Genomic DNA, 27,143 nt, shown 5'->3' on the forward strand with positions numbered 1-27,143 from the left:
GTCGACTACGTGGGAGTCCAGCGACATAGCCATTACGCTAACTGCTGGTTCCCTAGACTCCAATAATCCTTTGATCCCACTGGAATCAACAATCCTTTGGTGCTATTCAAAGACATTAGCCTTTTATGCCCTTACTGCCCTTATCATCCATCTTAAATTCCATGGTCATCTTTATAACTACCCTCTTATATACACACTCAACTCTCTAGCTCATTTTTGTCATACTCACTTTTCAAACTTTAACCCTAGTTAAATTCAATTATCTTCCTACTCTGGGCCTATACCTGGTAGCTGAATTGAACTGGAGAAAAAGATAGCTTGCTGATGGTTCTCACTTCAAATTCATGACCTCAGATCTTAAGTAGGGCCCTTAATGCTGCTTGACAATCACCCTGTATCTCTCTGGTCCATCTACTCTTCCACTCTCCCTGCAAATACTTCATACCTTCTCTTTACTCCTCAAACCACCAAGCACCTTCTCCCCATCCTCACTTCAGCTCATGATCTTAATGTGAATCACTGAGAAAATGGAAACAATCAGAAACAAACTCCTCTACTCCCTACCTCTCTCTATATAAACCAAAAGCTACCTATCTCTATATATTTCACGTAGGTATGTGTGTATATACACGGTATACCTGCCAACACCAGCACCCACACTCTGTTCTCCTGCATGTTGCTATGGAAATGATTTCTCTCTCTTACATGATCATGTTTCTTCTCTCTGTGCTGGATCATTCCCAACAGCAAAGAAACTGACATGTCGCCCATCTTTTTCTTTTTATAGAGATATTTTTGGTATAGGGTATGGGCACTTGCCAGAAAAAGTGAGAAACCCCCCCTTCCCCAGAGTGGGATGGCGACACTGCCATCCCTTCTCTTAGAATTATGGACGTGCATGCACACATGCCTATAGTGAATTTCAAGCCTCTGGGTCCAAGGCTTAAACTGTGGTCAGTCATGTGGAAGTCTAGCGTCCCAACCACTACATCACCTGCTGGCCCCATGTCACTCATTTTACAAATTCCTCCACTGATTATATTTCTGCCTGCAGCTAGTACTCAATTTTTCCATTCCCCTTTGTAGTAAAATTTGAACAAGTTGCCTGTATTATTGTCCTCAAGTCTTTTTCTCCTGGAGGCTTTCATTATTCCACTGAAACTGCTCTTGTCAAGATCACCAATAGACTCCATATTGCTTAATCTAATATTTAAGTCTCAGTTCTCATCTTATTTACCAGAAGCACTTGAAACAGCTGGTCATTTTTTTGCTCCTAGAAGCCTGTTGTGAAGTTGGCACCAAAGATACAACATTCTGTTAGTTTCCCTCCAGTATCATTGGTTGCTCTTTCTCAGTCTTATTTGTTGGTTCCTCTTCTTCTGCCTGACCTCTTAATGTTGGGGAGCTCGAGGACTCAGTCCTTAGAACTCTTTTCTCTCTCTTCCTCAACCCTTATCTCACCAAATCTCAGTCTTTAATGACAAAATTAGTAATTATAAATGGCTTTCACAATTCATATCTACACAGATCTCTTCCCTGAACTCCAGACTATATTTTCAACTGTCCATTCAACATCTTAATTTCTACATTGAATAAGTAATTAAATTCATTTGAAAATGATTTATTGATCTTCCCCTTAAAAAAAGGGCTGGGGACCACCGATGGCATAATAGTTACGTCACCGGACTCTCATGTAGTCGACTGCAGTTCAAGTCCTAGACCTCTCAGCTTAAAACTCATGCCAGATGCATGTGCGTGCATGCCCAAAATCCTGAGAAGAGAATGGAAGAGAAGGGGTTGCAGAGTGGCCACCACCCTGGGAGGTGATTTCTCACTTTCTGTCTCTCTGGTGAGTACATGCACCCAATAGCAAAAATATCTTTTCTAAAAAGTCCTGAACTCACTATCTTCCCTAACATAACTTCTTCCATTTGCTCAGCCCAAAACTCCTAGAGTCACCTTTGACTCTACTCTTTTCTCTCACTCCCAGTCTTGAAATACCAAGGTCTTTGCCTTTAAAATAGACCTGGAATCTGGTAACTGCTGTCAACTTGCTACCACTTTAGCCTCAGTCACTATCAATTTTATGTTTTTAATTGTGGTAAAATGGATATGACAAATTTGCCATTACAGACATTTTGTACATTCACAAAGTTGTGCAACCATATCACTATCTTCTTCGATAATATTTTTATCACCTCAAAAGGAAAACCCAACCCCATTAAGCAGTTATTCCTGCTTAATCTTCCTCCATCCTCCCTGCAGCTCTGGAACTGCTAATCTGCTTTCTGTCTCTATGGGTCACCATCAAGTCATCAAGTGACTGGCTCACTGGATCACTGTGAGCTTCCCACATGGTCTTTCTTCCTTATCTGCTCCTACCCCTCACTACAGTGCATTAAGGAGTGAGTCACAGATTTGCTTAAAATCTCCATTGACCTTAATTCACTCAGATTCAAAGCAAGAGTCCTCACAGTGGCTCCCGTGGCCCTGCACTATTGGCCAGTGCTGCTTATCTCACGCCCCCCGCTTCTCTGCATTCCTCACTCTGCCCCAGCTGCACTGGCCTCCTGTGGTCTCTTGAGTATCTAGACACACTCCTTCTGTAGGACTTGTCCAGGGGGATGACCATGCTATAATCCCTTCTCCCCCATTCTGTTCTTGGGATTTTGGGCATGCATGCACACATACCCAATGTGTTTTAAGCTGCCTGGTCCAGGACTCAAACTGTGGTTGACTATGTGGGAGTCCAGCAATATAACCATTATGCCATCTGCTGGTCCCCCAAAATCATGCACATTGAGAGAGACAGAGGGAGAGAGAGATGGACTTGATGACCCTATCCTCCAGCATCCAGTAGGTGCCACCACGCCCCCTTCTGCAGGACTTGTACCAGATGTTCCCTCTTTCTGGAATACTCCTGCCTCAGATCTTTATGGTTCCCAGTATCACTTTCTTTGGGTCTTGCTCAAGAGTTGCTTCCTTAATAACTTTTTTTTTTTTTTTAATTGTGCCCTTGGCACTAATTCCCCTCACTTTGCTCTATATATTGTAATTAATTTATATATTTTGTTTGTCATCCATATGCCCCACAATGGAAGCTGCCTAGGCCAGAGAGCTTGTCTGTTTATTCATGCCTACTGCCCAATGCCCAGAGCAGTGTCTGGGACACAGTCAAGTAGTGGCCCTAGAATGAATGTGTGGGCAAATAGGAGAGGGACGGGAGGGTGGTCACTGCTGCCCTTATTTGGCCAACCCCTTTGACCTGTAGAAGCCTGTGAGGAAGGAGCATGTGGCCATGCCACAGAACATTGATCAAGGAAAGCAGTGCCCAGATGTCCTACAGCAGAGTTTATTGGTGGTAGGAGGGGGCGTGGTGGTGGCAGTTGTGATCTCCCTTCATCTCACTGCTAAGGCAACCCAACAGCGCCTATTCTCATCCCATTCTGTTGCCCAAATTAACCCTAGAAAGGGTCAGATAAACTGCCAGCAGTTTCCTCCCTACCTGTTGTTGTCCACATAGCGGATCAGCATGGGGTAGAAGGCATAGAGGTCTCTGCAGAGGACTGCAAACTCGTCCAGGATAAGGAGCTCCGCCTCCTGGGTGTCTCCTTTGCCGTCAGCTTTCAGCTGTTCCTCCTCCTGCACGGTCTTCATGGCCTTTTTTTTCAGCTTCTCCAGAGTTGGGATGAAGTGGCTTCTCAGCAGGTCAGGCCGGGCTTTGCTGATGATTGGCTGGGCATACACTGTGCAAAACAAAGGGCTTCCCCCTCATTTCATGCATTAGCACAATCAACGTAAATGAAGAATGGACCCCCAAAACTGAGACTATGGAGACCCATCACTCAGAATGACACTTGCCCCTTGTTCTGTTCCTTAATCTTCCCCTGGGCATTCCCCTCGCAAAGCTACAGCTAGAGGAGGGGACCAAGAGTACTCCAGAAGCTCCGATTCCTGCTCCGCTCCTCCTGGCTACCTCTGGACCTCTCAAGCAAGGATGATCTGAGTGGCATCTCTTAATTCTTCATAACTCTTCTCACACAGCATGTGTCCCTTGATAGTAAGTTCACGTTGGTTTCAGCTTACCAGATTACAAACTCCTTGAAGAATACTTTTGTTTGTAATAACCAGCACTGAGCTGCACCAAGAGTAGGCACTCAATATATGCTTTCTGGTTATTTTGTAGAAAAATCTGTATTAAAAACACATTTATCAGGAACCAGCAGTTAGCATAATGGCTATGTTGCTGGACTCCCACGTAGTCGACCGCGGTTTCGTGTTCTGGACCCAGTGGCTTAAAACTCATGCCAGGTGCGTGTGCGTGCGTGCCCAAGATCCCGAGAGGAGAATGGAAGAGAAGGGATTGTGGCGTGACTATCCCCTCTGGGGGGTGATTTCTCACTGTCTCTATGTCTCTCTCTGTCTGTCTGGCGAGTGCACGCGCCCTATAGCGAAAACCTCTCAAAAAAAAAATTATCCAACAGAAGTTCTCAGGCTCTGATACACGGGAACTTACAACCTGCTTGGAGGCACCTGTTTGGAGGCACCTCTGGGTGCTGAGGGAGGCAAGTAATGTGGACAGCAGCTCTAAAGGCTCACAGTGAGGCTGGGCCATCACCAGATGTCAAAAGTGAAACAGACAATCACTAGGGCTACAATTTGGCCTTCTTAAAGACAAAGCTAAAACCTACATGTCTCACTTTATTTCTTAAATTCTATTGTTTAGACAGTGAGTCTCCTCTTATGAATTTATCTGTTTTTAAGGTAGAAAAAAATCAGAGTCATAGCAAGGAAAAAAATAAAACGTAAGTCATGAACCATTGACTAAGTATAAATATGTATTTCAAAGTTTTTTAGCTTAGGACATTTCAATCTAGCAAATTTTCTTTTAAATCTCACTTTCATTATATTTTTAATTGACAGAGGGCACGTATACTCACCAGAAGGAAAGGGAGAAAACACCCTCCAATGGGACATGGCCATGCTGCATTCCCTTCTCCATTCTGTCAGGATTTGGGGCATACATGCATATGCATCCAGCATGTTTTTTAAGCCACTGGGGCCAGGATTCAAACTGTGTTGGTTACTAAGCTACAAGGTCAGCTTTCACTTTTCTCAGAAAGACAACGTTATAAAAAGAAGGTTAAGGGCTGCTCTCTGGTGAGACACATTAACCAAGAAGTTGTGACCTATTTAACTGAGGTGTAGTTCTGCTTTTGAGCTCCAATAGAAAGGATATTGCTGATGAAGGTGATTTGGGATTATTATTTAAAATAGATTTTTATCCACCAGGAACTAAAGGGTTTGCCTTAATGGCCTCTGGGTTCACCTGTGGAATAACAGGCTAGAGTTCAATTCCCATCAGCATCTCTCATGCTATGACACTTTTCCTCTTTGCACCTCTCAGGAAGGAAGGGAGCAGATTGTTTGATCCCCTTCCTTCCTCAACTCAGATTTACAAATTAAAAACTGCCAATGATACACAACATTTTAGGGCTAATGAGTAAGAAACATCAACTCTATTTACTCATGGAAAGAAAGAAGTCTTTATAATTTTGATCTTCGTTCATCTCTGAGACAGGAAGTAGGCAGAAACTTTTTCCTTCATCTTCCAGAAAGACATAGTTTCATTTGTCCAGGAAGTTAAATACCTGGTGTCAGGTTACACGGCTCCCTTTAGCCTCACCATTGTACTTCATGGTCTGGGAGACCGTATGAGTGAACCTGTTAACTGGAGGACTCCACTACCTACACTGTAGGTCCTTCAAACACGACTTTGCCTTTGCTTCTATCTCCTTAGACTCTAGTTTGGCACAGATAATGATACATATTTATGATATCCTGACTGTGGAAAGTATGGCTATTCATCTTCGTTTTTTGAGTTTGCTTCAGGAACAGAAAATTGGCTAGTAACATTCATTAAAGGCTTTCTGCATGCAAGGCGGCTTAGATAATACAAAAGAAAGAAAGAAAAAGAAAAACGAAGCACTGCTACTGCGAGCCTACATTCAAGAGTGTCTTAGAAAGCATAAAGTGAAATACAAATGCAGAGTGATGTTCAGGAACTTAGAGTACAGCCAGATGGGAGTGAGTTTCATACGTGTAGAAAACACATAGGATTACTTACCAACAAACATTATGGACAATTATTACTGTAAGAGCAAATGGAATTCTTAAGTACCAAAAACAAATAAAGCAATGATTGTGGGAGGTGATAGAAGTTTTGAGAGGCCTGGATCAGCAGGGGGAAGGGACCGGAACATTTATTCCAGCAAGTTCTACAGAGGAATAAGTTGGTTCTTTTTACAACTGGGACAAGTAGGGGGTACGGTTAAAGATAGACTAGAACTTACTCAAAACCATCCTGAAATTAACGGAAGGCATGAAAAAGAGTTAGGCTATCTTGCTTTCTGAGACAGGACACAGGGGACACGATGTGCTGGTACCTGCAATGCGCTTCATCCAGGAGGCCTCATCAATGCCCAGGTTGTTGTTAATGATCTTCAGGATGTTGCCCAGGATGAGACTGAGGTGTTCAGAGGTGACCTTGGTGCAGCAGGGCCCTGTGCTGGGGGGCAGGTTCTCAGGTCCCCGTTCCCACCAGTAGGACAAGTAGTTGCAGAGCATTGGTAAGATCACCTCGATGACGTGGGGCATCTCCGTGTACCGGGCCCCTGACTCGGCCAGGTCATTGATTTCCTTCATCAGGCCTTCCAGCTGGGGGATATCAGGACACACCTCTTCCACCGTGTCCGGCATCCCCAGAACTGACCGAGAGGGTACAGGAAGAATAAAGGTAATTCAAAAGCACAATGGGGCAACTTCCTCTCCCTCTGCTCTACCTTCCCTGTGGTCTTTAGATACACATTTCCACCCCAAAGTCTCACAGGAGGGAGCACAATGTGCAGTAGCCGCTGTCCTCCAGCTGTCTATGGACAGACTGCAGCTTCCAGAGGTTGCATATCTTCCTCAATGTCAGACTGAGCTTAAAACACTTAAATATTGAGTTGTTGGAAAACTCATGATGCATTTTTGCATAGAAAATACGTCTTGGCTTTTTTGATAATCTACTACATAGTTAAAGGACAGCAGAGACATAGCTAAGGGAGAGTTCGTAAGCCTTCTCTGTAATCTTGCTATCTCCCTCCTGGCCTGCCTGCCTGGGCCTTTGTGCATCTGCTACCGGAAAGCAACAGTGAAAGGAGAAAAATAGCTGGTCAGTGTACAGTTGCCAACTTGTGGCTCAATCTCTGGGATCACATCTCTACTGTTTAAAAATGTGAAAAGAAAACTCTCACATTCAATATTCATTTGACTGGACCTGAGATAAGTTTCCACAGAGCTGAAATTTTTGGGAAAAAAATTACAGATGCATTGATTTCTGGATTCACAACAGAAGTTACCAATGACCCCAAATGATTAGATTGACCTCCTGTCAAGCACCCTTGTTTTTGATAGCTTATTTACAAGGAGTAGGGAGTGTTAGCCCTATCTTTATCTCGCCCTAAATGATTAAGGTCACTTCACTGGACAAGGTCAGGTAGGATGATGTAATAGACAGGGTACATTATTAAACAAGGGAGGATTGCCAGATATACGACCTGGAAACAGAAAAAGCTGAGGGATTATCTGTCCTGTTCCCCTAACAGGAAATAGATACTTCTTCCTGCAAGACAGGAGGATGACCAGAGCATCCTGAGATTTCTGACAGGTCAGAAGATATAAGGGGTTCTGTGTAGAGGGGCATACAGTGTTCCCAGGAAAAGCTTCACATATGCATACAGAATCACTCTGAGCCCTGGATGCCAATCATGTGCACACTTCCCTCTCAGACCAAACTTCTCAAACTGGGGAAAAAACATCATGTACCACAGGAGCTAGGAAATCCAAGAAGCCATGAGAAAAATGTAGAGCATTTTCCTGGCACATTGCTATCACTGGAAGATTTCAGAAAATGTCTTTTTAAAAATAATAATTTAATATTATTATCATTATTTTTAATTTGATCAGTAAGAGAGAGAAAGTGAAAGTGTGAGACAAGCTGTCAGGTCTAGGACTTAAACCGTGTTCAGCCATGTGGGAGGTCCAGCACCTTAACTCCCATGCCTCCTGCCAGCTCCCAGGAAATGATTTTTGGTATTGGAATGAAATGCCAAGTTCTCATGCATTTACAAGAATAAAGCAGAAGACTTCAAATAAATATTTACATTTAGTGAACTGGGTTATACCTGTAGGCCCTTTGCCATTAGGGCTACTGACGGCTTGACGACTCTGTTTCCTAGATTTTAGATCCATAGGAAATGAAGGATTAACAGATAGGCGAGGCCATTCCAGATTTCTTGACCTTTAAGAATATTAGCTGATGGGACCAGCAGTTGGCATAATGGCTATGTTGCTGGACGTCCATGTAACTGACCATGGTTCGATTCCCCGACCCGTTGGCTTAAACTCATGCTGGGCGCGTGTGCATGCATGCCCAAGATCCCGAGAAGAGAATGGAGGAAAAAGGACTGTGGCATGGCCATACCCCCCGCCCCAGGGGGTGATTTCTCGCTTTCTGTCTCTCTCTTTCTGGCAAGCACTCGTGCCCTATAGCAAAAACCTCTAAAAAAAAAAAAAGAACATTAGCTGATGGATAGGGACTGTTTTGGTTCTTCCTATGGTTGTATGACCTGGAGCAGTGATACAGAATACCCTTGGCTCTCTTGGAGGGAATACACCTGCAGCTGAGCTGGGTTCTACTGGGAAGGGATGTGTTGTTGCCGAGCGATGGACCCAGAGCAGCCTCTACACTCTGGAGCTGGCCCGGTGATATCCTATAATCCTATCCTTCATGATGATCTTCTGTAGCTATCTCATGGTCTTCTGTTGGATAGTAGGCTAAGGATCTCTCTCCCTTAGAAGTTAGGAATGGGCTAATATCTTTTTTTGGGGGGGATATTTTTTGCTATAGGTGCACTTGCCAGAGAGACAGGAAACAAGAAATCACCCTCCAGAGATGGCCATGCTGTAATCCCTTCTCCTCCTGGGACCTTGGGTGCACACATATGCACATGCTTGGTGTGAATTTCAAGCCACCAGGTCTGGGACTTGAACTGTGGTCGGTCATGTGGGTGTCCAGTGATGTAACCATTATGCCATCTTCTGGCCCCTCTAATATTTTTTAAAATCCAGACAATTCAAAAGGAGTAACAACATGAAAGCCAGTAGACCTTGACCGCCTGTGATTTACAGGTGAATGGCATTATATAGTCGGACATGATTCATTGCCTTTGCTGGTCATCTGCCGAGACTCTGTCCTCTATCTTACAGCAGAGCAGTCAGACATGGGTGACAACAACATGGGAGTCTTGGGAGAGCCATACAAACAAAATAATTTTACACGTACGCTCTCAGAGTACATAGATTAAGACAGAGAAGTCAAATTCTTTATCTTGAGGTTCTGCACACAGAACAGTGCCCATTGCCATAGATACAACTGAGGTTTATAATATCTTCTATAAGTTTATAAAAAGAAGGTGTGGGTATGCGTGTGCATGTGTGTGTACATTTAAATGTCACATAGACAATACCTCATTATGGACACTTTTCTTCTAAGAGAAACAAAGTTGCTTGAGGTTGCTTCACTGGAGTCATTATAATGACCTTTAAAAGTTACTTATATGTAATTGGTCCTTGAGTGGAAAAAACATTTGAGATTCAGAAGGTGTTTTGTGTCTCAAATGCCACATAAAAAGCCTACAGAATGAATTAGCTACCTGAAAAAAGCCTCAGCTGGTTCCTATTAGATTCAGACACGAGATTGTTTGGGGGAAATTATTAGAACATACTGTCCTTTGATCTTCTAGAACAATGGTTTTCTTTTTTCTTTTTTTCTGAGAGAGATTTTTGTTCTAGGGTGTGTGCACTCACTAGAAAGACAGAAAGAGACAGAAAGCAAGAAATCGCCCCCCCTCACCCCTACCCCAGGGTGAATGGCCACACTACAATCCCTTCTCCATTCTTCTCTTGGGACTTTGGGACTTTGGGAATGCATGCACATGCACCTGGAGTGAATTTCAAACCACTGGGTCCAGGACTTAAACCACAGTCAGCCATGTGAGAGTCGAGCATCTTAACTACTTGGGGCCACGTGCTGGCCTCAAGCAAAGGTTTTCAAAGTGGGATCCTCCCACCAGCAGCATCAGCAGCACCTGGAAACTTACTAGAAATGCAAATTCTCAGGCCCCACCCCAGCTCTGCTAAACTACAAACTCTTGGAATGGAGCCCGGTATTCCTTAGCAAGCCTTCTGAGTGATTCTGATGCATGTCAGTGTTTAAGAACCACTGGGTTAGATTCCAAGGTATCATTTTTATTCACCCAGTAGCTCTTTTCCTCAAAAAGACAGCATCATAGTGCATTGACTCTTTGTAATACAGGCAGACAGCTTGCACTGGAATTAGATATCTTTCTCCTTAGCTGATTATTCCAATTGGGTTTGGAAGGAAGGTAAACTGGCTGGTGATAGGATGTTCTGGTCAATCCAGTATCTGGCTAATAGGCACTGCCACACATAATCAAGGATTTACCTAGTTTTAAATAACTGGTACGTGGGACCACCAGGTGGCGTGATGGTTGGGTGTTGTACTCTCACATGACTGACTGTAGTTTGAATACCAGACCTGGTGACTTGCTTTCTTACTTTCCCTCTCTCTGTTTCTCTCTGATGACTATAGCAAGTTCAAACAAGTAAGTAATAAATAAAAATTCTAAAAAAAAAACCCTGGTATTTTCTAGCATACTTAAATAGTTTTTTGTATGAGTAAGAAAATGCTCCAGGATCTTACAGGGCATCGGAGATACTAATATGAGTAATTCTGCTGGCAAGGTTCCAAGTGTCAATAGAGATGTCCTGTTGACCGATAAGCCAGTTTGTACTGTATTTCTCAACCACAGGCTCACATCAGTCATCACCCTATATAAACCTCTCCCTCCTCCATCATGCAGGCCACCCTCTCGTACTGAATGAAGTCTGCCCTCTTACAGCCCATTACGCCATCAGTCATTCTCTGACTCCAGGTCAGCCTAGTTATCTTAGAATACATACTCATGCACACACTACTTTTCAAGAACCCCCCCACCCCCACATGGTCAGCATTTGCTCTTTGGTGATTAATTCAGTGGTGAAAACCTTGGGCTCAGGGGATTTGGGCATTGAGTCTCACAGTGTATCACTGAAGGATGAAGAACTGTGAAGAAACCTTTTTCAAATAGTCTTTGGGAAGGAGACCAATAGAAGAGAGTCATTCTGCTCCCTCTGAGGCCAGTCTAGGTTTCCCTCTATCCTTGCCACTCATTTTGCCTCGCTATAGTACTTTATGAACTGTAGAGTATGTTTATCTCTTTCCAAGGTGCAGCTCTGCAGAGTGGTGACACAGAGACACACTATTCTCAAGTCACAGTTGGAGCAGACTAAATATCCAGAATGGCCTGACTGGGACCCATGACCCTTTGGCACTGGAGAACAACACCTGGACTGGCATTTGCCCACAGGTGTCAGCTCTTTCCCGGCTTCACTAGAGCCTGCTTTGCTGCTCAGCTCCCACTTGAGCAGCACACCACAACTCATTTGGAATCATGAGTGGGCAGAGAAGAGCAGTGAAGGGCAGCACTTTCTGCTCATCTCAAAGGGAAGAAGGAGAGGGATGGGGCTGAGAGGGTTGGGGGGAAGGTTAACTTACAGATTTTATATGGGACTTTGGAAGGTTGAGGCATTTCAGCAATGTTTCTCTCTTGAGTAGCCCTGAAAATATGCCAGTGTACCCGAGCTCAGTAAAGGTAGTATTAGTGAGCTTATCTAAATTGTCCTGGTCATCGTGTCCAAGAGCAATGTGTTTCTTTTATTGGAAGTAAAGAAAAACGGGTGAGAATAAAGACACCATGGCCTAGCACTCTGCATTCTTAGCTGAAAAGAACGGTGGTGACAAAAGTGTGGCATGGACTCTTTCTCCCTAAGAACTTTTCTCCCTGGGATCTCAGGGCAGATTGAGAAAGGGGGCTTGATCTAAAAGGAATTTCTGTGATGCCCAGCCATCTTATGGAACTGGATATCAATATTTCAAGAAAATACTGGTGTGAAAAGAAATATAAAGGTTTTTCTTTCTTTTTAAATGTTGAAAATTTGGTCACTTTTGCTTCCGATGACATCAAATCATGGTAGTCCTTTCTAGCTGGAGTCCAAGCTTGAGTCAAGGTGAAGCCCCTCTCTTCCATTCCATTGCCTTTAAGCAGGATCACAATTAATCCAGACGGGAAGACCTCCCTTTTATCCTCCAGAGATAGGTTTATAATCTCCCTTGGATTATACTTCTAGGTTATTCTTGAATGCAGTGGAAAATATTTTATATAAAGAGCTAGAAAGTAAAAAATATTTTAGGTTTGTTGTCCCTACTCTGCCACCGTAGTGCTAAGGCAGCTACAGACACTATGTAAAAAATTAGTGTGCTTGTGCTCCAGTACAATGTGGTTACAAAAGTAGGAGAGGGTTAGATGTGCCCTTGGCCATAGTGTACAGACCTCTGTTATAGAACTTAGCCTGTCAACCCTCCCATGACATTCTCTATCTTGCATAATTTCGATTCTTTCTGGTACTTTTCTATGCCTAACCTTCCACAAAGACAGAAGGATGTGATCAGCATCCTTAGCGAAATGACTTCTTCTTGGGCTTGAAGGATGTCAGTTATCCCTGTGGATGTGCTCCCTCTGATGAGACCCTGAAGGAGGACTATAAAATGGTAGTCATATCCCCAGGTGTGGAAGGGGAATGGAGAACCAGGGAAGACAAGAGGTCCTGAACTCTTAGGATGAAAGGGCTGTAGAAATCAACTGCACTGCCTCATTTCACAAAAGCAGAAACTGAAGCCTAATGGAAGCAAAGTTTTGTCTGTGCTCATTTCTCTAGCAATATGGAGACACGCAACCTAGTTTTTAACCCTGACCTCCTGGTCGCTCTTCAGCTGTGTGATACAGCAGTGCTGCAGGGCTGCCCCCGCCCTAGCACATATGGCCATTCTGGCTGTTCTCTTAGCTCTGTGGGGAGGTACTTACTAGACCTCTCCCTGGAGGTTTTGGTGTTGAAGACCGAGAGGGGATTATAGCGGTTAAGGGTGGGCTCCAGGAATGCGCTGCCAGTGAGGCCAGACACTCTCCAAGGGCAGGCGTTGCCTAAAAAAAAACAAAGAAGTCCATTGAGATGTGGAGGCATGCCAGCACCACACATCAGTGGGTCATCTTTCCCAGACGTCTCAGCTACTTCCCTGCAGATTATTGTACTGGACGTATCTGGGCCCTGGGCTCAGCAAGGCTGCATGCACTTCTCCCTCCTCTCGGCGTTCTCCAGACACTATGCAATGGTCTGGCGTTGCCTAAAAAAAAACAAAGAAGTCCATTGAGATGTGGAGGCATGCCAGCACCACACATCAGTGGGTCATCTTTCCCAGACGTCTCAGCTACTTCCCTGCAGATTATTGTACTGGACGTATCTGGGCCCTGGGCTCAGCAAGGCTGCATGCACTTCTCCCTCCTCTCGGCGTTCTCCAGACACTATGCAATGGTCTAACTCCTGGGAATCTGGTCCCCCCTCCCCCGCAGCTTATTTATTTATTTTTTTTGCCATAGGATGTGTGCACTCACTTGAGAGAGAAAGAGAGAGATACATAGAGAGAGAGAGTGAGAAATCACCCTCCAGGGAGAATGGCCACACCATAATCCCTTCTCCCCCATTATCTCAGGATTTTGGGCACGTACACCCACGCACCTGGTGTGAGTTTCAAGCCATCAGGTCCAGGACTCGAACCATAGTCAGCCATGTGGAAGTCCAGCACTTTAATCCCACACCATGTGCTGGCCCTGGAAATCTGGTTCTTAACTGGCTAAGGTATTATAATACACTGTGTAACTTTGCTTTTCTTTCCCAGCAAGTCTGAGAACATGTTCTGCTGATATCCAAATTGAAATTGGTCTTCCTTAAAGTGTTATTAACATGCTTTGAAATCTTCTGTGTAATTTCTCTGTGTTGATTTTCTACTATGGATGGAGTCTGGGTTCACTAATAGGAACATTAAATAACAAGAGAAAAGACCTGTCTGGTAATAGAAACCCTTCTGTGTAATTTCTCTGTGTTGATTTTCCACTATGGGTGGAGTCTGGGTTCACTAGTAGGAACAGTAAATAACAAGCCAAAACACTAGTAAGACACAAGAGAAAAGACCTGTCTGGTAATAGAAACAAGAGTTCTAAAATACATGACTTGCTTTAAAGAAGAGGCCTCTAAGAGCTGTTACTCCTCCTTCATCCTTTCACGAATATTTAAGGGTTCATTATATATTAAACTCTGGCTTTTAAGTTTTCTAAGTCTTTTTGTGAGTCAAATAAACACACAAAACCTAAATTGTTGGGAACCAGCAGTTAGCGTAATGGCTATGTCGCTGGACTCCCACGTAGTCGACCGCGGTTCGTGTCCCAGACCCAGTGGCTTAAAACTCACGCCAGGCACGTGTGCGTGCGTGCCCAAGATCCCGAGAGGAGAATGGAGAAGGGATTGCGGCGTGACCATCCCCCCTGGGGGGTGATTTCTTGCTTTCTGTCTCTATGTCTCTCTCTGTCTGTCTGGCGAGCGCACGCGCCCTACAGTGAAAATCTCTCAAAAAAACAAAAAAACAAAAACAAAAACAAAAAACACCTAAATTGTTAAGATTCCTAGGTCAGATTCTGAGTTCTTTAACTGAGAGACTGAGAGAAGCTAGGCTTGTTTGCTTGCTTAGGGGTAACCAAATTGGCAAGTGGCTTTTGTTTTGTTTTTTGTTTGTTTTTGCTATAGGGCATGTGCACTCTCCAGAGAAACAGAGAGAGCAGAAAACAAGAAATCATCCCCTAGGGGAGATGGCCACACCACAAACCTTTCTCCTCTTGGGATTTTTGAGAACGTGTGCGCACACGCCCTGGATAAGTTTTAAGCTGCCAGGTCTGGAACTCGAACTGCAGTCGACCGTGTGGGAGTCCAGCAACATAACCATTATGCCATCTGCTGGGCCCAAATTGGCAAGTGTTAAGTGTCAGGAACCAGATACCGGTTGGTCAAAGCAGAATTAGGACTGAAATAGAATGTTTTCCCATGATGTGAGCTTAGCTTTGGGATTTGACCTCACCTGCTGGTGGTGGAATGAGATAGTAATGGTTGCTGGCTGGACGGTCCCTCTATGAGGGCCACCACCTGTCGCTTTATGAGTGAGCGATCAGACGCATCTGGGGCCTGCCCATCAGCACCTTCTCTCAGCTCCTTACTGGTGTGCAATCAGATAGACCACACACCTGTCCTGGAGTCACACGTAAGGTGCTGATTCCCAAATAAGGGGAAAACATCCCCCCCGTCCCTAAGTAAACCAGCAATGTGAGTTCTTTGTTAGACTAAGCTGTGAAGAACGAGTGGAAAACGCAGACAGCAGGTTTGTAATACAGATGCGAGTGGGGCTTATTGTGTTCATGCCCTTCTCATGTCTCCTTTTGCCAACTTCTATGCCTGATCAACTAAGATTCAGCACTGGAGCCATGTACCTGAAGTCAGCTAGCAGGACCCCTGGGAGCTAAGAGGTCAGGCTGCACCCTGGGGGATGTTACAGGACATTGTGGAGACAACTGCTAGAGGAAGAAGGCACACCTGGGACCAAGAGCCAATGCTCACCCTGCTATTCAATGCTGTGGGAACGCAAGGCCCCCAAACCTCAAGGGTTCTCACCAAGACCTGTACCTAAAACTGTGTGTTAATTTCCCCTCTCAGTGATGATAGCGAACGCTGATGGCAGCATCAAGAAGTCAGACTATCAAAACCATAGATAACAAGCATTTACTATGCTGTGGTGGGAAGGGGGAGTTAAGGAAGCCATGTTTGTAAAACTGAGGAGTAAACCCAATAGTCTTTTTTTTGGAAAGGTTTTTGCTATAGGGTGTGTGTGCTTACCAGACAGACAGAGAGAGACAGAGAGACAGAAAGTGAGAAATCACCCCCCAGGGGGGATGGTCACACCGCAATCCCTTCTCCTCCATTCTCTTCCCGGGATCTTGGGCACGTAAACACATGCGTCTAGCGTGAGTTTTAAGCCACTGGGTCCGGGACATGAACCGCGGTCGACTACGTGGGAGTCCAGTGATATAGCCATTACGCTAACTGCTGGTCCCCCCTCCCCCTTTGTTTTTGTTTTTGTTTTGTTTTGATTTTGTAAACCCAATAGTCTTAAAGCTTGACTTTTGCTCTCCATGTAGCAAAAGTGTTTTCTTACTGAATGCAGAATATAGAACCCATATTCTATATAAAACCCCAAAGCAATACAATCAAATAATACATCTTTATGGACTTACATAAGACTTAAAATCAACCTGCAACCTGGGTATAACAGAGAAATAGACACATGTGAATTAGATTAAAAATGTGATCTTATTTGGTCTTATAAAAAATGACTGGACAAGACTGGGTAGCCTCTGAATCTGCAGGGGGGTAGCCTGAGGATATACAGAACTCTACTGCTTGAGATGCAAGACCATCCCCTAGACTAGAGGAAGGAGGGAGAGGCAGAGGAGTTGGCAGAAAACTGCATTCCTTCAGAAGCTTGTTCGGCCTTCATTCAAGTTATCAAACTTATGGAAAAAATGATCCTTTTAACTAGTTTAAAGGAAAATTAAGATATGTTAATATACATGGTCTCATTCCTTATCAGTTTCTTAGGCTTGACTTTTATGGAACTAGCTAACATCCTATGTGTCCATTTGGCCATGAAGCACTTGGGTAGATAACTGGAAAGTCAGCAATAGTAGACTGGCAGGTTTTAATCAGGCAATTACTTCTTGGCTCCCAGCATAGTCTGTCCTTTCAATGAAGGTTTGACTTAAAATCTCCCACCCGGGCCTGCCACACCAGCAGAGCAGCAGACTTTGACTGAGACAGCTCCCGTGCCCTGGGTGTTACTATAGAGTTAGGACTGAAATAGACCCCGGGTCCTGCTGGAGGTGCGTCTGTGGTGGAAGGGAACGAGAGAGACTGGGAACTCTTGGGGAAGTTTTTACAAAGCTGCTTTAATTCTGAGTGGGCCCTAGGTCAGGCCTGTCTCCCCTCCCTTTCCTTCTCACCGCTTGTTCTTCAATAATTCGCCCCCACCAGTTTTGTTGTTGTAGTTGGCATCAAGAGGGTGGACTGGCATGAGAAGAGTGGCACCATTTTAATCTCAGACTTGAGTGGCTCATACCCAAATGAAGATTTTTGAGGGCCTCTATCCACCAGATATGAGCATTTACAAGGGGGCTGTTTTTCATCAGTTAACTTTTTAACCATCCCTCATGGCCAAGGAAGAGAAATACGTTTCCTCTCTTTCTCTTGCCTTTGAAGAGTAGGATGAAATAGGAGATAAACTGTGAAGGGAGGAGAGGGATGATCTAGGGAGACACTGATGAAAGCGAAATCTCAATGAAAATCAGGGATGACAAGGGCTAAGATCTTGAATCTGTGGGGGAACCAGCAGTTAGCATAATGGCTATGTCGCTGGACTCTCACGTAGTTGACTGCAGTTTGCGTCCTGGACCCGGTGGCTTAAAACTCACACCGGGCGTGTGTGCGTGCGTGCGTGCCCAAGATCCTGAGAGGAGAATGGAGGAGAAGGGATTGTGGTGTGACCATCCACCCGCTGGGGGATGATTTCTCACTTTCAGTCTCTATGTCTCTCTCTGGCGAGCGAACGCACCCTATAGTGAAAACCTCTCCAAAAAAAAAAAAAAAAAAGATCTTGAGTCTGATAGCAAGTTGTACTTGGCACAAGGAGATGAACCTAGGAAACAGCCATTCTGTATTGTCCTGGTGCTAAATCAAGCCATTGTTCTTTTTCTTTCTTTCTCTTTGACAAACATTAGTCATAAAATAACAGGGAAAACTAAACAATTTTTTAACCTTTTTATTTTGGGCTTTACTTCATTCCTCTTTCTTATACTTTAATGGTTAACTGGTGGTTGTAGCTTTTGTAACTCATGTAATCTGAAACTCTTGTAACAAATAAGGTCATAAATAAGCCTGTTTGCTTAAAGAGGAAACTTAAGTTACTTGTTTTAGACAGTGGTCACAAAAATTGCAACTGGGGGACCAGCAGTTAGTTTAAAGGCTATGTCACTGGACTCCTATGTAGTCGACTACGGTTCGAGTCCCAGACCCAGTGGCTTAAACTCACACCAGGCATGTGTGTGTGTGTGTGTGCCCAAGATCCCGAGAGGAGAATGGAAGAGAAGAGACTGAGGCATGGCCATCCCCCCGGGGGGTGATTTCTCACTTTCTATCTCTGTCTCTCTCTGTTTCTCTGGCGAGTGCACATACCCTATAGCAAAAACCTCTCCAGAAAAATGCAACTGGGACTGGAGTCAGAGGCAAGAAATATTGCTTGTTTAAGAGAAATTTTTACTATAGGGCGTGTGTGCTCACTGGAGAGACAGAGAGATAGAAAGTGAGAAATCATCTCCCAGGAGGGGATGGCCACATCACAATCCCTTCTTCTCCTCCATTCTCCTCTTAGGATTCTGAGCGCCCATGCCTACGTGCTGGGTGTGAGTTTCAATCCAGGGTCAATTACGTGGGAGTCCAGTGACGCAGCCATTCCCCATCTGCTGGTCCCCACAAGCAAGAAATCTTAAGAAATGGGAATGTTTACTCAAGGGATACAATGTAACAGGTTACATTGGAAAAACTGTAATAATGCTATTGTTTATCATAATACTTATTCACAGATGTTAAGGTTGTTTTGTTAAATAGTATAGTTTAAAAATATGTTGTAGCTTTCCTTCATCTATCGATATATGTCACAAGTCTGAGTAACAGACTCAATGTCCCCATAAGAACAAAAAAAGTCATAAATGTCATGTGAAAGGAAAAGGTGCACAGAATAATTTGGGGAAAATCATGAAGATAAGAGTAACACTGAACTAGCTAAATTTATGCTATAGATAAGTGAGAAATGTCATGGTATGTCATGTGCTGGAAATTTCTGTTCTGGGAGCTGGTTGAGAGCTTGTTAGCACTAGGCCACTCCCAGTGCTGGAATATACCTAGTAAACCCCATTTCTCCCTCTTTGCTTTGCCTCTCGATTATTCACAGAAACAGCTGCTGGTTGTCAGCAGGCAACAATTACCTCATGAAACCGAGTTTCTGGAAAGTTAGTCCAGTACAAAGACAATCCTTGGAGCAAAAGACAGTTGATAAGTTTCAGTTCTCCAGTGCTGCAGACTCTAGGGACTTGGTCTTGTCCTCTCTGATATTAATTACAGACAAATCTGAGTCTCAACAAGTTCCACAATAGGACATGTTCTAGTCTGAAGCACACAATGATGCTAATTGGCCGCTCAGCCAAGAGAGGTAAACGAGCTCTCCCAGCCTCCCTGGGAAAGTCCTGTAAAAGTAAACTCCGGAAGCCTGCCAATTAATGCTCCTGGCTGAGAAATAACCAGAGTGAGTGACTTTGGCCCGCAAGACCAAGGAGGGATTGAGCTGTTACAAAGCTTCTCTGGTCATTAGCACCCTCCAGGGGGCAGCATGGGTATGGAACAAGCTTCCAGGCAGGGGCAGGGCTACAGAGACAGCTCCATAGCAACCAAAAGTTTATGGCTGGCTATGGAAACTCCTGTTTTGCTGTTTTTTTTTTTTTTTCTTTTCAGCTTTTTACTATCCGGTACGGTATTTTTCACATAATAGGTATTTATTTGATCAACAGTGACTATTAAAGAGGGTTCGATTTGTATTTCGGTATTTGCTCTTTATTAATTTGAGAAGTAGCGGGCTTTGCTTGTTGAGTCCTCAGTTTTAATTCTGTGAATCTGGATCTTGCCTCTCCAATGTCTATTGTCGGGGACACAGGAAAAGACAAAGTCATCACAGTAATAATCATGATGCTTTATACATATATGATGTTTTAGAGTTTTGAAACTTCCTTCCTGTATATTCCAGAGGATGTTAAAGAGAGAAAATAAGTAGCAGAGAGGCAGCAAGCACATGGGGGCAGAGGCAGGGCCAGGTTCTAGAGGGCAGTATTAAACATCTTAGAGGTTGGGGCTGGCAGGTGGAGGGGGGGTGGTTGAGGTGCTGGATTCCCATATGGCTGACTGTGGTTCAAGTCCTGGACCTGGCTGCTTGCTTTTTAATGTTTTTCTCTCTGGTCAAAATTAGAATAATAATAAATAAATAATAAATTGAAAATAATTCTTAAAAATTAAAAAAAATAATTAGAAGTTTAGGGAACATGTCTGTTCAGAAGTAATTGGTCAAAGGGAAGCTGGCAGGATGGAAGGAACAAAAATCTTTCAAGTGTGAAGGGGAAAACACAATTTGAATATAAAATAAAACAGAGGCAATGACTAAGCAAGTTCCAAGTTAGTTTTTTGACTACCCCCATCAAATATTCTTTCAATTAACCCAAGCATCTCTATTTTATAGGATGTGAACATTCCATGTGACAAAATGCACAAAAGCATTCTCTGCTACAATCAGAACATGTGTGGTAACTTCAGGTGGTTGGTTCTCTGAGACCTGAAGATGAACAATTTCTTTGCATCTGGGAGGCTGCTCTCAGTGACTCTGTGGCCATCACAGAAGCATGAGCATCTCCATCTTGAATATGACTCTGTTGCCATTTCCTTTTCCCCTATAACCTTGATATGGAGAGACCCTGAATTCATGAATAAATCAGGGTTGATACTAAGGTTTCTGCCCTTAGGGAAACTTACTGCCCTTCCCTGGAACTACAGGGTAACCTGAAAACCTTGAATAGATTAGTACCTTAAATAGATTAGTACTTGAACAGATTAGTACCTTGAATAGATTAGTACCTGAATAGATTAGTACCTTGCATAGTCTTCCTGTTTGTCTGCCTCCTCCCTTTGATGCTGCATAGTTTGGGTTCTGAGCCCGAGACCTCTCCTTTCCCAATTCCCCCATAGAAGACCATGTCCAACCCCCAGTGGACCCTGGAAATTTAGAGTGTTAACTCCTCTGTGCCTGCTGCCATAAATGGTTCTCCTAATCTCTCAGAGTACTGCTTTCCATTCTTCGGCATCTAGTTTTCTGCAACTACCTGACCTATATATGTCTCCTAAAACTCCTCTCTGAATGCTTATCACCAGCAGACTAACACTGCCGTCTATCCCTGTCCTCCTAACCAAATACTTATCACCAGATATACCATTTATCACCAGCGGATGCAGCCAATTATAACAGTCCTTCCTGATAACTCGTTTTACATTTTGTTAATTGCTTTAGCATAACCCAAGGCCTGTACTTTCTAAGATGTGTAGTTTTTTTCTTTGCGGCTTTTGCCTTTATAAACCTTCCTCCCTTCTGCTTTAGGGCTGCAAGTTTTTGGAGTGACATGAGTCTGGCAGTTGCCAGCTTAATAAATGGCTCCTTTAATTTGACTAAAACTGGATGTCCCTATTCCTGCGCTGATTTGAATACATCACCCTGCCAAAAACCAAATATATTGAATTACATTGTAAATGTTATGGATACTGTTTGGGTTACCATGAGAAAAAGAGAAAGAAGGAAAGTTAAGAGGCTCATAAACATTCAAAGAGGGCAACAAAGATGACTAGTCTGAAGGCTAAGCTCTATCATAAACAGCGCCATGCTGAGAAAATACAAATGAACAAGACTATCAAGATGCATGAAAAGAGGAACACCAAACAGAAGAATGATGAAAAGACTCCACAAGGAGCAGTACCTGCCTATCTGTTGGACAGAGGACAGTTCCAAGCTAAAGTACTTTCCAATATGATTAAACAAAGACGGAAAGAGAAAGTGGGAAAATGAAAAGTCCCTCTACCCAAAGTTTGAGACCAGGGAGAAACAGCAGTATTAGAAGTTATTCAAATAGGAAAAAGAAAAAAAGAAGGCATGGAAGAGGATAGTTACAAAAGTCTGCTTTGTTGGAGATGGCTTTACTAGAAAGCCACTTAAAAAGGAAAGATTCATTAGGCCAATGGGCTTACGTTTCAAGAACACCCACGTAACACCTCCTGAACTGAAAGTCACCTTTTGCCTGCCGATACTTGGCGTAAAGAAGGATCCCTCATGTGCACTACATACAACTTGGGGTGTTATGACCAAAGTACTGCCACTGAGGTGAATGTGAGTGAGTAGGGCTTTGTGACACAAGGAGACAAGGTTATTTTGGGGAAATCTGTCCTACTTACCAACAATCCTGAAAACAGCTGATGCATAAATGATTTGATAGCAGTTTCCTGTAAGTAATTTTTTGTAATTTTTGAAGATGATACAGTGATCTGGAAAACCACCATGACTCTGATGTTTCTGAATACAGCCAGTCTTACATATCTGCAGTCATCAAAAGATTTGTTCGAAAACATTAAATTGGCCTGGTTTTACACACACACACACACACACACACACACATACACACACACACACAGAACATGTGTGATAACTTCAAACCACAAAGTATGGATCAAATCAAGTGAGGATGTGGAAACTAAAACATGCTTTCCAGATCTAGAAAAGACAGAAGAAATCTCTGGAAGTGAACATGAGAGTTTTTAAGGAACACCAACAAATGTGTTTTTCGTGAAGTAATGAGATTAAGAATCTGAGCAGGTCATGAGATACCTGACAGACAACAAGTGTGTGGGGCCAACTTCCATCCTACAGAGTGGCAGTGGGGCTGGGGTAGGGCAGAGTATCCAGGCCATCTGCCATCCCTATACCTGGGCCTCCCAGCCTGGGGAAACCGGTGTAGGCAGGCAAAGTAGGAGAGAGAAAAGTAACTTGTTTCATAGCTGCTGACTCAAGTTCTCCAGGCAGAGGATAAACGTTAAATCACTAAGCAGAAGTCCTATGGTTACGGGATACACTGAGTTTCACCAACCTCCCACCCAGGCCTCCTGCTTATGAAAGGCTAAGTGCAGATGCATTTCTAGGGTTAAAGGTGCTGCTGATTCAGTGAGACAAAGTCCTGAGCCACCTTCTTAGAACTGAAGATACCTGCTGAGCAGTTTTTTCCTTCACTTACACACACACACACACACACACACACACACACACACCCTGACCTCTTCATTCATGAGAACTAGCAATGTACCTACCTAACCACCAAGAAATATGTATAAACCTAGGATGTCAGAGGAAGAATTATGCAGAAAAAGGTACAGAAAAAGTCTTCTCTATATATTCGTATAAGAGAGTGAATAATATGAAAGAGGCTTATGAAAAGAATCATACGAATGCAAAATAAAAAGAACAATTAGTTAAAATTTACTAGAAAGTGAGCAACGTGGAAGACTAAGGAAAAAGCCAATAAAGATATGATTACTCTTTCTGAACAACAGATAAGAAAAAACCCCCACAAAACCCAACAATGATATCATAAAATGAAAGATTCCTGAAAGATAGAAAGACCCAATTCTGAAGAGTAAAGGGGCAAATTAAGTTCTGAGAAGTACAATAGAAGGAACTGATCAACCCCAGGAAAATAATCAACCTGGGACATATCATGGTGGTTAAGGGGTTTCAAGATTAAATAGAAAATCTTTTGAACAGCCAGCTTCCCCCCCCCCCCATTTTAAAGTCATGTGTAAGTAGAATGAATCACCGAATGTAGGGAACATACATGGTCAGAATGCAAAGAAGCGACGTGCATATGTTTCTGAGGGAAGACAATTATGACTCAAGACTTTTATACCGTGGGAATTGTCCCTATGTACAAGTCGAGGGATATGCAAGGACTCAAGAGAATCTAAGAACTCTTGCAGAAGCAATCACTTAATGGTGAATCTGTCTGACCAAAAGACAACTCAAAATTTAAAAATTAGAAATGGGGGACCAGCAGTTAGTGTAATGGCTATGTCGCTGGACTCCCATGTAGTCAACCACAGTTTGAGTCCCAGACCCGGCGGCTTGGACTCACGCCAGGCACGTGTGCGCCCAAGATCCTGAGAGGAGAATGGCGGAGATGGGATTGTGGCGTGGCCATCCCCCTGGGGGGGTGATTTCTCACTGTCTCTCTCTGTCTTTCTGGCGAGTGCATGTGCCCTATAGCAAAAACAAACAAACAAACAAACAAACAAAACACCTGTCCAAAAAGAGAAAAAAAATTAGAAATGGTAAAGTCATAGTTCAAAAGATCTGGTGATGCTGAACCATTTAAATGCAAATTAAGGTAAAAAATTAATGAAATATTGGCTCTAGAACAGAATATAAATGTTATAATCAATTGTATACTCCAAAGTGGAAAGGTAGATAAAAGGTGGGTAGGAATTTAAGTGTACTAATTTGCTTATCTTTTAAATAGGAATTAATGGTGGTTTATCTAAATGATAAATTTAAAATTTTTTTAAATATGAGCTGTATGTAAAGCAATTCTACTTTTAGCTTTATCCAGTAAGACAAAGTTGCAGACCAACATGGATATCATAAACTCACATATATGTAAAAATGCACATGTGTAGAAAATATTTGGAATGGTGTACACCAAACTGTTATTAGTGGCTTTCTTTGGGAATTAAATCCAGATTGGGGGTTAGTCTGGGGTGAGAAAAATGGCAGACTTTTTTTTTTTCCCCCCCTGAATAAGCATGTCTTTCTTTCACAATGAAAAGAAAGTAAACAAATAAAAATCATTAATAGTTTCAGCATCTCAACTTTAGGATTATAAATCTCTTAATTTCTCAGTTGTGTGGTTAACTAACAAGGAGGAAATAGGGGTAGTTTTGACCTATGACCTTCTCTAAGCTTTGACTTCTACCAACCCAGAGTACCAAAAATAAGTACCAATATTCACGGTGTTGCAGATATGCAATGAGCCTGCAATGAATACATGAATAAAATATAAAAAGTCATATGAAGAGCAATCTTTTTCTGGTCTGACATTTCAGAGTTGACCTTTCTTTGACTTTTTTTTTTTTTCCCCTCAGAAGAAGTAAGTTATGTTTTACAAAAAAAATTATACAAAGAAACATATACATATGTAAATAGGTACATATCTACACACATAACTAGAAAATAAAAAAGGTACTGAGGAAATACAAACATCAAAGGGATAAATGAACCAAAAATAAACTTCCTTCTTTTTTTAAGAGAGATTTTTGTTACAGGGCACATGTGCTTGCCAAAGAGCCAGAGAGACAGAAAGCAAGAAATCACCCCCAGGGGTGATGGCTATGCTGCAGTCCCTTCTCCTCCATTCTCCTCTTGGGAGTTTGATCATGTATGCGCACACACCTGGCGTGAGTTTTAAGCCCTCGGGTTTGGGACTCATACCACAGTCAACTACATGGGAGTTCAGCAATGTAACCACTATGCCATCTGCTGATCTCTAAAAATAAGTTCCTTAAGTGGAATTCAGTAGTAATCAGAACAATTTTAGTGATACTCTTGTTGATTTGGTATACAATATGGTTGAAACTTTAGTGTGCCTAGTTCATTTTCTCAAAGGACAAAGCTATTTATCCATATCATACATAAAACACTAAGGAAAACTAGCAGTTATAAGGACTTAAAATGATAGTAAAAGCAAATTCAGTCATTAGTTCCTCATCTAATTTTCTTTTTTTTTTTTTTTTTTTTTGGAGAGGTTTTTTGCTATAGGGCGCGTGCGCTCGCCAGACAGACAGAGAGAGAGACATAGAGACAGAAAGCAAGAAATCACCCCCCAGAGGGGATGGTCATGCCGCAATCCCTTCTCCTCCATTCTCCTCTCAGGATCTTGGGCACGTACGCACACGCGCCCGGCCTGAGTTTTAAGCCACCGGGTCCGGGACGCAAACCGCGGTCGATACATGGGAGTCCAGTGACATAGCCATTATGCTAACTGCTGGTTCCCCTCACCTAATTTTCTGAACTCTAAAAGTTATATGGAAGCTGTGACTATGAAGGAATAGACATTTCTGTAACATTTTTTGAATATCAGCCCACGATTTCAGGCCTTTAGTTCTTTAGTTCTGGAAAGAGCTTTAGTGTTCTATTTATTTTTTTTTCTTCCCTTTATTGAGAAAGTGTAGTTTGAATCTGTAAGGTCTGAGATGAAACAAAGGCTAATTATTGGTTTCTTTGATAAAACGCACCATAAATAGAGGTAGCACATGGAAAGCAGTTTATCAAGGGATGCTTAAGTAATTTTAAGCACAAGTATCTTCTAGTTTATTTGTTTGAAAGGGCAAAAAAATAAAAAATAAAAATAAAAGGGTTTCCAGGGATAAGACTCAGTCCACAGTCTTGCTAATACTGTGTTTATCCTTCTGATCTTCCCCATGGATTTGAACAGAACACAACAGATGGCTTTTGGTGCTGAAAGGCAAGAGGTCACGGAAGGCCTCCACTGTGACAGGCAGATTAGAGTCAAAGCTGGAACCCAAGCACCTCTGCAAATCAGCTTGTTCAGATTCAAGATTATTGAACAGCATTTCGGCTACCACAGTGTGCACTTGTTTAAAACTGTGCCTAATCTGACAGCTGAGAACAGTAAAGGTCCGGGGTTTTATCACATAGAAACTCATTAAACACTAAGGCAACTGCCTCATGTCCCTGGAGCTTCTCAGCCATCTCTAACCACAGCAAGTCTGAAGGCTATTGAGAAGCTGTGATTATGAAGAAGCAGACATAACTTCAACATGTTTTGGTTACTAGCACACTATCGAGCTTGCCTGTATTGCTCCTCCAGCCGCATACATTCTCTCCACAGCCCTCATGAGTCTTGACAGCCTCATTACACTTCCTTCTGTTGCCGTAAGCATTTCATAACCTAGGCTCAAAACCAGCGTCCCACTGTCAGGGAGCGTTTTGGGTTAGCTGGATTGAGGAGATACTACTGAGTGTTTAAAAATCTACACTTTTTTTTTTTTCTGAGTCCGAATGTGTTAGCATCTTCTGTTCACTAATTACCTTTCAACATAGATGTTCTTTCCTGTCCCCAGGGAGTAGAGGCTGCACAGGATGTGGTAGCATGAAATCTGCACGTCACCCACTGAAACAAAGAAGACATCACCACGTGTCAGTTCTCGGATCCACCTCCTGCACACGGAAAGGGTCCATGAAGAGAATAAAATGTATGGGCAACAGTCAAAAGCAAGACACTCTT

General features: G+C 43.0%; 1 protein-coding gene across 1 annotated transcript in view; it reads right to left on the reverse strand.

Annotated features, from left to right (window-relative positions):
- RYR3 (ryanodine receptor 3) overlaps positions 1 to 27,143 on the reverse strand; it is a 143,613-nt gene that overhangs the window by 84,524 nt on the left and 31,946 nt on the right. Inside the window, 5 exon segments of the mRNA XM_014588380.1 lie at positions 3,506 to 3,746; positions 6,447 to 6,767; positions 13,089 to 13,166; positions 13,169 to 13,205; positions 26,941 to 27,029. Coding sequence (XP_014443866.1) covers positions 3,506 to 3,746; positions 6,447 to 6,767; positions 13,089 to 13,166; positions 13,169 to 13,205; positions 26,941 to 27,029 — 766 coding nt within the window.

The sequence above is a fragment of the Tupaia chinensis genome, unplaced genomic scaffold (genome assembly GCF_000334495.1).
Source record: "Tupaia chinensis unplaced genomic scaffold, TupChi_1.0 Scaffold000037_21, whole genome shotgun sequence".
Lineage (NCBI taxonomy): Eukaryota > Metazoa > Chordata > Mammalia > Scandentia > Tupaiidae > Tupaia > Tupaia belangeri.